Here is a 12,545-nt window from a genome sequence, read left to right on the forward strand (position 1 = left end):
TCTGCTCTCCCAGGCCTGTATCACCGAGGATTGCCTTCTTCAGATCCTAGTGTGCTCCCAGTCTTTCTTATGAGTATGTGATGAGGTCCATGAAAGTCTGTTAGTGGGGACAAACTACCTTTGAATTTGTGGCTATCAGAAGCTCTATACACTCATGCTGGCCTACTGCTGACCTTGAGTAAGTCATTAAATATTTCAATTGAATTCTTATTACCAGCTTCTTTGGAGACTGACACCCCTTCCTCCTGTGCCTGAAAGCTCTGCTCTGTGGAGGCCTTTGTCTTTCCTTAGATTTCAGCCTGGTTGGTTGCTCTGAGACCTAAGCTCTCTGATTAGTTAAGGAAAAGTTACGGTTTTATATATTATTCAGCTTTTTCTTGAGTTTACGGTAGGAGTAATATTCTTTACATCTTTGTCTAAACAGAAGCTGAAAACTGCTGTGTTACAAACATATTTTCCCAGTATGTAATTTGTTATTGCATGCTTTATTGTATCTTTTGCTTACAGAATATTTTATTTTAATGTAATCAAATTTATTAATATTTTCCTTTATGAACTAGGCTTTTGGTTTTTTAAAATTTTTATTATTATTTTTTAATTTTTCTATTGGAGTATAGTTGATTTACATTGTTGTGTTAGTTTCTGCTGTACAGCAAAGTGAATCAGTTTTACATATAGCTACTCTTTTTTAGATTTTTTTTCCATGTAGGCCATTACAGAGTACTGAGATGAGTTCCCTGTGCTATACAGTAGGTCCTTATTAATTATACATTTTATATACAGTAGTGTGTATATGTCAATTCCAATCTCCTAATTTATCCCTCCCCCCTCCCACCCTGGTAATTTTAAGTTTGTTTTCTATGTCTGTGACTCTACTAATGTTTTGTAAATAAGTTCATTTGTACCATTTTTTTAGATTCCACATATAAGCAATATCATATGATATTGGTCTTTCTCTGTCTGACTTACTTCAGTCAGTATGACAGTCTGAACTATGCTTTTGAAGTCAAGAAATATTTCCTTATTCATAGTTCCCAAATATGCCCTTGAAAGAAAAAAGAAAAAAACAACTGAGATTCTTAGGGAGACTATCCTCAAGTTTCTGTCACTTACTTTTCAGATCATACCTCATTTTCTGCTTACCCCCTTCCTTTCATTACAGCAGATAGAAGCATTTGGATTTTTCCTTGTCCCATCAATCATCTTCACTAGCTATTTTACATTTGGTAGTATATATAAGTCCATGCCACTCTCTCACTTCGTCCCAGCTTACCCTTCCCCCTCCCCATGTCCTCAAGTCCATTCTCTACATCTTTATTCCTGTCCTGCCCCTAGTTTCTTCAGAACTTTTTTTTTTTATTCCATATATATGTTTTAGCATACGGTATTTGTTTTTCTGTTTCTGACTTACTTCACTCTGTATGACAGACTGTAGGTCCGTCTACCTCACTACAAATAACTCAGTTTCATTTCTTTTTATTGCCGCGTAATATTCCACCATATATATGTGCCACATCTTCTTTATCCATTCATCTGTTGATGAACACTTAGGTTGCTTCCATGTCTTGGGTATTGTAAATAGAGCTGCAATGAACATTGTGGTACATGACTCTTTTTGAATTATGGTTTTCTCAGGGTATATGCCCAGTAGTGGGATTGCTGGGTCGTATGGTAATTCTATTTTTAGTTTTTTAAGGAACCTCCATACTGTACTCCATAGTGGCTGTATCAATTTACATTCCCACCAATAGTGCAAGAGGGTTCCCTTTTTTCCATACCCTCTCCAGCATTAATTGTTTGTAGATTTTTTGATGATGGCCATTCTGACCAGTGTGAGGTGATACCTCATTGTAGTTTTGATTTGCAGTTCTCTAATGATTAATGATGTTGAGCATTCTTTCATGTGTTTGTTGGCAATCCGTATATCTTCATTTGAGAAATGTCTATTTAAGCCTTCTGCCCATTTTTGGATTGGGTTTTTTGTTTTTTCGTTATTGAGCTGCATGAGCTGCTTGTAAATTTTGGAGATCAATCCTTTGTCAGTTGCTTTATTTGCAAATATTTTCTCACATTCTGAGGGTTGTCTTTTGGTGTTGTTTATGGTTTCCTTTGCTGTGCAAAAGCTTTTAAGTTTCCTTAGGTCCCATTTGTTTATTTTTGTTTTTATATCCATTTTTCTAGGAGGTGGGTCAAAAAGGATCTTGCTGTGATTTATGTCATAGAGTGTTCTGCCTGTGTTTTCCTCTAAGAGTTTTATAGTGTCTGGCCTTACATGTAGGTCTTTAATCAATTTTGAGTTTTTTTTGTGTGTATGGTGTTAGGGAGTGTTCTAATTTCTTTCTTTTACATGTAGCTGTCCAGTTTTCCCAGCACCACTTATTGAAGAGGCTGTCTTTTCTCCATTGTATGTTCCTGCCTCCTTTATCAAAGATAAGGAGACCATATATGCGTGGTTTTATCTTTGGGCTTCCTATCCTGTTCCATTGATCTATATTTCTGTTTTTGTGCCAGTACCATATTGTCTTGATTACTGTAGCTTTTTAGTATAGTCTGAAGTTCAGGAGCCTGATTCCTCCAGCTCTGTTTTTCTTTCTCAAGATTGCTTTGGCTATTCAAGGTCTTTTGTATTTCCATACAAATTGTGAAATTTTTTGTTCTAGTTCTGTGAAAAATGCCATTGGTAGTTTGATAGGGATTGCATTGAATCTGTAGATTGCTTTGGGTAGTAGAGTCATTTTCACAATGTTGATTCTTCTAATCCAAGAACATGATATATCTCTCCATCTGTTTGTATTATCTTTAATTTCTTTCATCAGTGTCTTATAGTTTCCTGCATACAGGTTTTTTGTCTCCTTAGGTAGTTTTATTCCTAGATATTTTATTCTTTTTGTTGCAGTGGTAAGTGGGAGTGTTTCCTTAATTTCTCTTTCAGATTTTTCATCGTTAGTGTGTAGGAATGCAAGAGATTTCTGGGTATTAATTTTGTATCCTGCTACTTTACCAAGTTCATTGATTAGCTCTAGTAGTTTTCTGGTAGCATCTTTAGGGTTCTCTATATATAGTATCATGTCATCTACAAACAGTGACAGCTTTACTTCCTCTTTTCCAATTTCGATTCTTTTTATTTCTTTTTCTTCTCTGATGGCTGTGGCTAAAACTTCCAAAACTATGTTGAATAATAGTGGTGAGAGGGGACAACCTTGTCTTTTTCCTGATCTTAGTGGAAATGGTTTCAGTTTTTCACCACTGAGAATGATGTTGACTGTGGGATTGTTATATATGGCCTTTATTATGTTGAGATAAGTTCCCTCTATGCCTACTTTCTGGATGCTTTTTATCATACATTGTTGTTGAATTCTGTCAAAAGCTTTTTCTAAATCTATGAGATGATCTTATGGTTTTTATTCTTCAGTTTTTTAATATGGTGTATCACATTGATTGATTTGCATATATTGCCTTACTGGGATAAACCCCACTTGATCATGGTGTATGATCCTTTTAATTCGCTGTTGGATTCTGCTTGCTAGTATTTTGTTGAGGATTTTTGCATCTATGTTTATCAGGGACATTGACCTGTATGTTTATTTCCTGGTGACATCTTTGTCTGGTTTTGGTATCGGGGTGAAGTTGGCCTTGTAGAATGAATTTGGGAGTGTTCCTCCCTCTGCTATATTTTGGAGGAGTTTGAGAAGCATAGGTATTAGCTCTTCTCTAATGTTTGATAGAATTCACCTGTGAAGCCATCTGGTCCTGGGCTTTTGCTTGTTGGAAGATTTTTAATCATAGTCTCAATTTCAGTGCTTGTGATTTGTCTGTTTGTATTTTCTACTTCTTCCTGTTTCAGTTCCAGAAGGTTGTGTTTTTCTAAGAATGTGTCCATTTCTTCCAGGTTGTCCATTTCATTGGCATATAGCTGCTTGTAGTAATCTCTCATGATCCTTTGTATTTCTGCAGTGTCAGTTGTTACTTCTCCTTTTTCATTTCTAATTCTGTTGATTTGAGTCTTCTCTCTTTTTTTCTTGATGAGTCTGGCAATGGTTTATCAATTTTGTTTATCTTCTCAAAGAACCAGCTTTTAGTTTTATTGATCTTTGCTATTGTTTCCTTCATTTCTTTTTCTTTTATTTCTGATCTGATCTTTATGATTTCTTTCCTTCTGCTAACTTTGGGTTTTTTTGTTCTTCTTTTTCTAATTGCTTTAGGTGTAAGGTTAGGTTGTTTGTTTGAGATGTTTCTTGTTTCTTAAGGTAGGATTGTATTGCTATAAACTTCCCTCTTAGAACTGCTTTTGCTGCATCCCATAGGTTTTGGGCCATTGTGTTTTCATTGTCATTTGTTTCTAGGTATTTTTTGATTTCCTCTTTGATTTCTTCAGTCATCTCTTGGTTATTAAGTAGTGTGTTGTTTAGCCTCCATGTGTTTGTATTTCTTAGAGAGTTTTTCCTGTAATTGATATCTAGTCTCAAAGCGTTGTGGTCAGAAAAGATACTTGAAACGTTTTCAATTTTCTTAAATTTACCAAGGCTTGATTTGTGTCCCGAGATATGATCTATCCTGGAGAATGTTCCATGGGCACTTGAGAAGAATGTGTATTCTGTTGTTTTTGGATGGAATGTCCTGTAAATATCAATTAAGTCCTTCTTTTTTAATGCATCATTTAAGGCTTGTGTTTCCTTATTTATTTTCATTTTGGATGATCTGTCCATTGGTGAAAGTGAAAGTGTGGTGTTAAAGTCCCCTACTATGATTGTATTACTGTCAATTTCCCCTTTTATGGCTGTTAGCATTTGCCTTATGTATTGAGGTGCTCCTTTGTTGGATGCATAAATATTTACAATTGTTATATCTTCTTCTTGGATGGATTCCTTGAGCATTATGTAGTATCCTTTTTGTCTCTTGTAATAGTCTTTACTTTGAAGACTATTTTGTCTGATATGAGAATTGCTACTCCAGCTTTGTTTTGTTTTCCATTTGCATGGAATATCTTTTTCCATCCCCTCAACTTTCAGTCTGTATGTGTCCCTAGGTCTGAAGTGGGTCTCTTGTAGACAGCATATATATGGGTCTTGTTTTTGTATCCATTCAGCCAGTCTGTGTCTGGGTTGTTTGTTTTTTGATGTTGAATTCTATGAGCTGTTTATATATTTTGGATATTAACCCCTTATCGGTCATATCATTTGCAAATATTTTTCTCCCACTCAGTATGTTGTCTTTTCATTTTGTCAATGGTTTCCTTTGCTGTGCAAAAGCTTTTATGTTTAACTAGGTCCCATTTGTTTATTTTTGTTTTTATTTCCAATATAGTGGTAGAGGATTAAGAGATACAAATTATTATGTATAAAATAAGCTACAAGGATATATTGTACCCCATAGGGAACGTAGCCAATATTTTATAGTAACTATAAATGCACTATATACTTTAAAAATTGTGAATCACAATATTGTACACCTGTAACTTATATAATAATGTACATGAACTATAACTCAATAAAAAGATAAATAATATATAATTATCAAATTGATGGTTTTGGTCTTATTGATAGTGCTATGGCCCTTTACCCCAGCAAGTATTCCTAGTTGTATCCTTAGAAGCCAATGTGTATTTATCTGCAACCTTATTGTAATCATTTCTAAAGATTCAAGATGCTTTGTGGATTTAATTTTTGCCAGATGATATTTAAAAACTAGAGCTGAATTATAAATGAAGCTGCTTTTGTTAAGAACAACAAAGAGTGAGTTTGTGGACTTGTGGAGCTGGAAACCAAATCAGTATTCCAAACCAAACTCTACTGCTGCTATCTCATTAAACAGCATTGGGCAGACGTTTAAAGATTTTTATACATTTTAATTCAGCTGGTAACTTGATTTAAAACAACATTGATTTTTTTCCTAATCGTTCTTGGTCATGTATAACATGCTAAATATCAAAATGAATCTGATACTGTTTGAGGCTGTCTGTGCAACATAGGTATTAAATTCTTGGAGGCTTCTTTCCCCATGCTAATTTTCATCATTTTGCCATTATTTTCATTTCCCTTGGAGCTTTAGCTTTTTAGAATTATTATTCATTCTTTTCCCCATATACCCCAATCATTAAACAATTAAACCTTTGTCAGACAGAGCAGCAAGAGACTTTATGGATAATGATGAGGTTGGAAGCTCCCCTGAACAACCTGTTGGCTCACCTTGGAAGAAGAGCGTCCTGCCAAATTATCTTTATGTGCTCATGAACAATGTTCTAACAAGGGTGGATGGAGAGATGAGCGTAGAGGGCAGTTCTAATGGAAGGAATGATAGCAAGATCCGCCTTAGCAAAACGTGCTAATGCCTGGACAAGATGCTATCTGCTCTTGCTGCTAAATTAGGTACATATAGTGATCTGCTATTTTACAAAATGAACTAGAAGAGAAATAATATACCTTTCAGAATTTAGAAGTCCCTCATATGACTATAAAGTAATTGCATAGAGATTACCCATTTAACCCAGAGTTTATGGTGCATTAACTGGGTGGATTGTTTCTGAAAGTAAAAGTGGGATAGGCAGGAAAGAAGTTCATAGGAAGGTAGCTGTAGGCTGTACCTACCTTTAATTCTTAGCTTTATCCTGAACTCTGAAGTAACTGAGATTTTTGCTGTTGCTGTTTCCTAAATGCAGAATTTCAGAGTGGGATATCAGGACTTTAGTGTGAAGATACATCTGTATTAAACCAGGTATCATTGGCAGTGACATTTTGGCACAAATATTTGGAAGATTTAAAGAACTGTGAAGGTTGATCATGGAAATCAAAGAGGAAGGAGCATCAGAAGAAGGCCAGAACTTTCTGCCCACACCCCAGGCAAATGATACTGGGGAATTTCAGTTCACAAGTGAGTATGCATGCACCCCCCCAAATTAACTAACTTTGTTCCTTTGCACTGTTTGTTCCAGTGTTCTGAATCTATGATATGCCTCTCATCTTCTGTCTTGGGTGAGGTAGATGATCATCTATGAAGTGGTTCAATAGCAAATAGAATCATCATTCTTGAATGTGTATTAAGACATTAATAAATACTTTTTAAGTACACGTTCTATTGAACAGTTTTATAATCTCATGTGGAATTATTTTTTGGAACATAGAAATTTTCTCTTTAAAACCAAAGACATTTCAGTTGAAAGCATTAGGGCACAATAGTTACACTAGATGCTTAGCCTGTCGCTGCCATGCCTGAGAACACTAAGTCACATAAATAGGGCAAGCTTGGCTATTTGGCCAAGATTTGCAGTTGAACATTAACACTGGTCTTTGTGCTACTCGAGTAATTAAAGTCATTGGAAGAATTGTACGTTTTCTCTCATGCTTAACGTCTTAGAGTTTGGGTTTGATTGTTTAGCATAAATTGTGTCTTTTTCTTTTCAGAAGATTCTTGTTGCCCAGTTATTTAACCCTGGCAAACATATGCCTAGCTTCTCATTTTATTTATATTATAAAAATAATCTTTAGAAAATGGTATTGGTTGGATGCGTTTTTCTGAGAAATTTGATCGTCAGAGCTTACAGCAGATTGTTAATAACCTTTAAAAAAACCCACAGTATTTGAAATTAACAAAGACCTACCTAATGATTGTCACTTTAACCCCTCTTGGAAAGTCTAAAATTGTTAACCATAGCAATGTTAAATGTCAGCAGGAAATAAAAATAAATGGTTACTCTGCAAAAAAAATGTGAACTCTGTAAATAAAAAATGGATGATTTTTATATAAAGAGGTGGTTCTAACAGTTGTCGACTAAAAACCAAATTGCACAATTTGAGAGCTGTTAGTTAAGTTTTATTTGGGGCAAAATGAGGACTATAGCCTGGGAGACAGCATTTCAGACAGCTCTGAGAAACAGCTCCAAAGAGGCAGGAGGGAAGGTCAGTACATATGTGATTTTGGTGAAGATGGAGTCCATGCAATCAAGCACATATTTTTTGCAGAAGGTTTCTGCTAGTCACCAGGAGCAGACGTCACCTTGAAGGGTTTTAGTGGTTTTCTAGATATGAGGAGATGCAAGAATCGGGCTCATAAAATGGTCATCTGAAAATATCTAACCATCTGAAGACCGGTTCTGCCAGTTTTTCCCAGAGCACAGCGTGCCTCATTTCTGCTCTCCACCCTGAACTCCTTTGAAGGTCAGCAGCTGCAGCACATGATTTCATCCTTGTAGAGGCAGATGGCAAGTGCCAATCTGTAGTTAACACAGTATATTCATGACCGAATGCTAATAAATTTAAATTGTCTCTGATGGGTGCACCAGTAAAAATAAATGAGGAAAAGATTTTTACAATATTCTTACATTTCTCGGTCACCATGAGTGGTTACAAATGACATCTCTGTCTTCAGCCCCTCTTGTTTAGGAAGCCCCGTACCATGTGTGGTCTTAGAGAGTCCACCTATGACATTATCACTTGCCCCAGCCTTACCTTTCTACCTTCTAACCATTAGACATTCCCATTTCCTTACCTTTTTCTCAGACTCACTTTCCCTCCCACTTCACCTTCAATCATTTAGCCATGTTAATAGATTTCTTTTAATTGCCAAAAAAAGGAATAGAAACATTAACAGAATGCTGATTTGAGCTAACAGTAAGTTAGCTGAATAACCACCATCATCAAGTCCTGAGTAACCTAACCAGAGGTAGCTCTTTAATTAATAATTTACTATTAACACCAGGTTGGAGTGGTGTGAAAGAGAAATCTATGTTAGAGAGGACTTTGGTGAGGTCATCCTTTGTGAAGGTCCCATCTCTGTCTACATGTATCCAAAAGAAACAGAAACGGTTGAAAATATGTTTTATATTTGTCATGCGGCTTACAAAAGCAATGTTTTTGCGTTTTTTATGGCCATGGTGCTAAATAGGTCAATCAAATCTGTAGTCATATCTAGTTCTGCTACAAATATTATGTCCTGCCCTGACAACCGACTCCTTATATACATGTCTGGACGATTAACTGAGTTTATTTGTTCTGCCAAGTAATGCATTTATACATACTGGGCAGGCTGAAAGTAATATATGTTGACATAATTTTCATAATGAGTTAAATATCTTCAGTCTGAATTTGTTCCTATTATTCATAGGTATTCAGAAGACTCCAAATGAACCTCAGCTGGAATTCATCCTTGGTAAGAAATTCCATCTTATTTATTTATAGCTATTAATGTAATAAGCCATTTGTACCTATAATTTACAACTTTAGATACGTTACTTATATCATTATATATTTTATAAATTTTCATGAATATCGTTCTGTGAAAAAATTTCATTCTATAAGGTAAGTGTTATTTTCCCCAATTTATTAGTAAAGACTCCGAGCTGTGGAGCAGGTCAGCTCATGACCCAAGGATTGAGGGCTCAGTGGTGATGGGTTTGTGCCTCTCAGTCAGGTCTGCTCTCCACAAATCTGGTGCCCAGCACTCATTCTAATACAGTGACCCGATTTTGTTGCTAGTCAACATTTCTCAAAATCCGTGTGTCTAATTATCTACTCCTTGGGCTGGAGACTGGGCTCATGTAGAGCTTTCCTTTATCCTCCTTTATACCTTTTACAAGGTTCATGCCCCCTTTCGGTCTCACTCACTCAAAAATATCCCCTTACTCTTTTTAAAAATTAATTAATTAATTAATTAATTTTTGGCTGCGTTGGGTCTTTGTTGCTGGGCCCGGGCTTTCTCTAGTTGCGGCGAGTGGGGGCTACTCTTCGTTGCAGTGTGTGGGCTTCTCATTGCAGTGGCTTCTCTTGTTGCAGAGCACGGGATCTAGGCATATGGGCTTCAGTAGTTGCGGTGTGTGGGCTTCAGTAGTTGTGGCTCGTGGGCTGTAGAACGCAGGCTCAGGAGTTGTGGCGCATGGGCTTAGTTGCTCCGCAGCGTGTGGGATCTTCCTGGACCAGGGCTCGAGCCTGTGTTCCCTGCATTGGCAAGCGGATTCTTAACCACTGTGCCACCAGGGAAGTCCCAATCCCCTTACTCTTCCATCTTGATGTTGTGGACAGATCCTTGACTTTGAGAGTTTAATTTTAGTTCAAAGCTTTAACTTGCTTAAGCAACTCTAAAGATCTGGCACATGTAGAAATTTGTAACTTTGTCAAGGGTGAATTATTAAAAATGGGCACCCCTACAATATTGTAAACCAACTATACTTCAATACAATTTTTTTTTTGCTTAAACATCACTGGTTTAAAAAAAAAATGTGTACCCTGAGGCTGGTCCACTACTTAGCTAGTGAGTGGAAGCTGCTTTGTGTTTGAATCAGCTATGACTACAAAGTGCTATTAGGGAATTAGCTGCAAAATGGTATTTAAAGGGGGTAAAAATATGGTTCCTATGAACTATTCAGAGAGGGTTTTTTTTCCCTCTCTCTCACTGTTCTGAAATATTTTGAAAGGTCCCCAGTATCTTTACATTTTATTTGTATGAAGTTTTATAGAATTGTAAATGCATGTATTCATTTCCATATACAGATACATTTTGGTATCCAAATCTTTAAATATTGATATACATATTTTATAAAGTTATGGGAAAATTGAAATATATACATCCACTATCTGCAGTAGTTTTTAGTTGTTTGAAGTCCCAGTTATTTTAGGAATATACTTTTTCATTATATAATGAAATAGGTTTCAAGTTTACACCCTTTGCTCAAAATATTACATTTTCAACCATAACTTATTGAAAAGAAATAATCATAATTTTTTGGTTTTGTTTTCTTTCTCTTTCTAATAGATTTTATTTTTCGAGCAGTTTTAAGCTCACATCAAATGTGAACAGAAAGTACATCCCCTGCCAGAGTGGTACAGTTGTTACAGTTGATGAACTTACAGTGACAGATTATTATTACCCAAAGTCTGTAGTTTACATTAGGATTCATTCTTGGTGTGATACATTCTACGGATTTGGACAATGTATAGACATGTATTCATCATTATAGTATCACACTTATTATCTTCACTGTCCTAAAAGTTCACTGACTTCTAACTGTTCATCCCCCTCTCTCCTGTAATCCCTGACAACCACTGATAAAGCTATACTTTATTTATTCATTTTTCTAGAGAGTTCTCAGATGTTGTCGGATATAGAAAGAATTCATGTTTCAGAAAGGGAGCCAAGTAGCAAAGAAGACCTAGGCACCTCTTGACTCACTGACAACTTGACTCTTGCTACTTGAGCCTTTATTTACTCATCTTTTATTTTTAAGAGAAGAAATTCATTTTTTACCTTTTTAGCAGGACTTCTGAAAAATGAAGATTTGTTAGACTAATTTGGTGTATTTTAAAACACAGAGAAAGCTTTCTTACTTGCATCCTGAGAACAGGGGAAATCTGAACTAGGCAGAAGCAATTGGAGTGGAGGCTGTTAGTCAAACATGGAGACAGAATGCCTGGGCCAAATACCTGTCTTCTGTTTCTTTCTTTTTTTTCCCAGTTAAATTGCCCTTTGGGGACCCTTGAAGACCCCATAACTCTCACCAAACAATTAATATATACTTTTTCTTTTTTTTTATACTTATGTATATTATTTCTTTTTTTTTTAACATCTTTATTGGAGTATAATTGCTTTACAATGGTGTGTTAGTTTCTGCTTTATAACAAAGTGAATCAGCTGTATGTATACATATATCCCCATATCCCCTCCCTCTTGCATCTCCCTCCCACCCTCCCTATCTCACCCCTCTTGGTGGTCCCAAAGCACCAAGCTGATCTCCCTGTGCTATGCAGCTGCTTCCCACTTGCTATCTATTTTACATTGGGTAGTGTATATATGTCCATGCCACTCTCTCACTTCGTCCCAGTTTACCCTTCCCCCTCCCCCTGTCTTTTATTTCAATTAAAGTTATTTATCTTGTTCAAAGACCTAACTATACTAACTCTTTTGAAAGCACAGTCAAATTTGGGAACAATGCTGTCGTCACTTACATTTCCGGCTTTGAATCGTAATCTCAGAGATGAGCAGCTCTGAGAATTTATTCATAATAATATTCCTCCCATTTAAAAAAACAAACCTTAATTTTCTTTTTTCATATCTATTCAAAAAATACAGTAGAATTCTTTTTTTTTTTTTTTTCGTGGTACACGGGCTTCTCACTTTTGTGGCCTCTCCCATTGCGGAGCACAGGCTCCGGACGCGCAGGCTCAACAGCCATGGCTCACGGGCCCAGCCGCTCCGCGGCACATGGGATCTTCCCGGACCGGGCACGAACCCCTATCCCCTAGCATCGGCAGGCGGACTCTCAACCACTGTGCCACCAGGGAAGCCCCAGTAGAATCCTTAACAACAGGTAATTTTATTTTATCATATGGCAGGAAATGCCTGACGAGTAAACAAAAGAAAGTTATTTAGAATCTTCAGGGAACTGTGTTCTTGATCCTGGAAGATGTAGTTTCCAAACTGTTTGTTATGTTTCTTAGCACTTTAAGATCCTTAACTGTACCATCTCTTGAAGAATTTTTGAAAAAACTACTCTTTCAAGGAGATCACAGCTAAACCCGTGTAGGTTTTACAATATATTTTTGTCTCTTTTTTCCTTTGAG

The 12,545-nt window shown here is 36.4% G+C and overlaps 1 protein-coding gene across 9 annotated transcripts in view; it reads left to right on the forward strand.

Annotated features, from left to right (window-relative positions):
- The window catches only part of INPP4B (inositol polyphosphate-4-phosphatase type II B), a 717,274-nt gene that overhangs the window by 351,844 nt on the left and 352,885 nt on the right, over positions 1-12,545 (forward strand). For all 9 annotated transcript variants that reach the window (XM_073805532.1, XM_073805533.1, XM_033857340.2 and 6 more), the window contains 2 exons: positions 6,656-6,867; positions 9,097-9,141. In XM_073805532.1, the coding sequence (XP_073661633.1) occupies positions 6,777-6,867; positions 9,097-9,141 (136 nt within the window). In that variant the 5' untranslated portion in view covers positions 6,656-6,776. The remainder of the gene's footprint in view (positions 1-6,655; positions 6,868-9,096; positions 9,142-12,545) is intronic.

This window comes from Tursiops truncatus, chromosome 5 (assembly GCF_011762595.2).
Source record: "Tursiops truncatus isolate mTurTru1 chromosome 5, mTurTru1.mat.Y, whole genome shotgun sequence".
Classification (NCBI taxonomy): Eukaryota; Metazoa; Chordata; class Mammalia; order Artiodactyla; family Delphinidae; genus Tursiops; species Tursiops truncatus.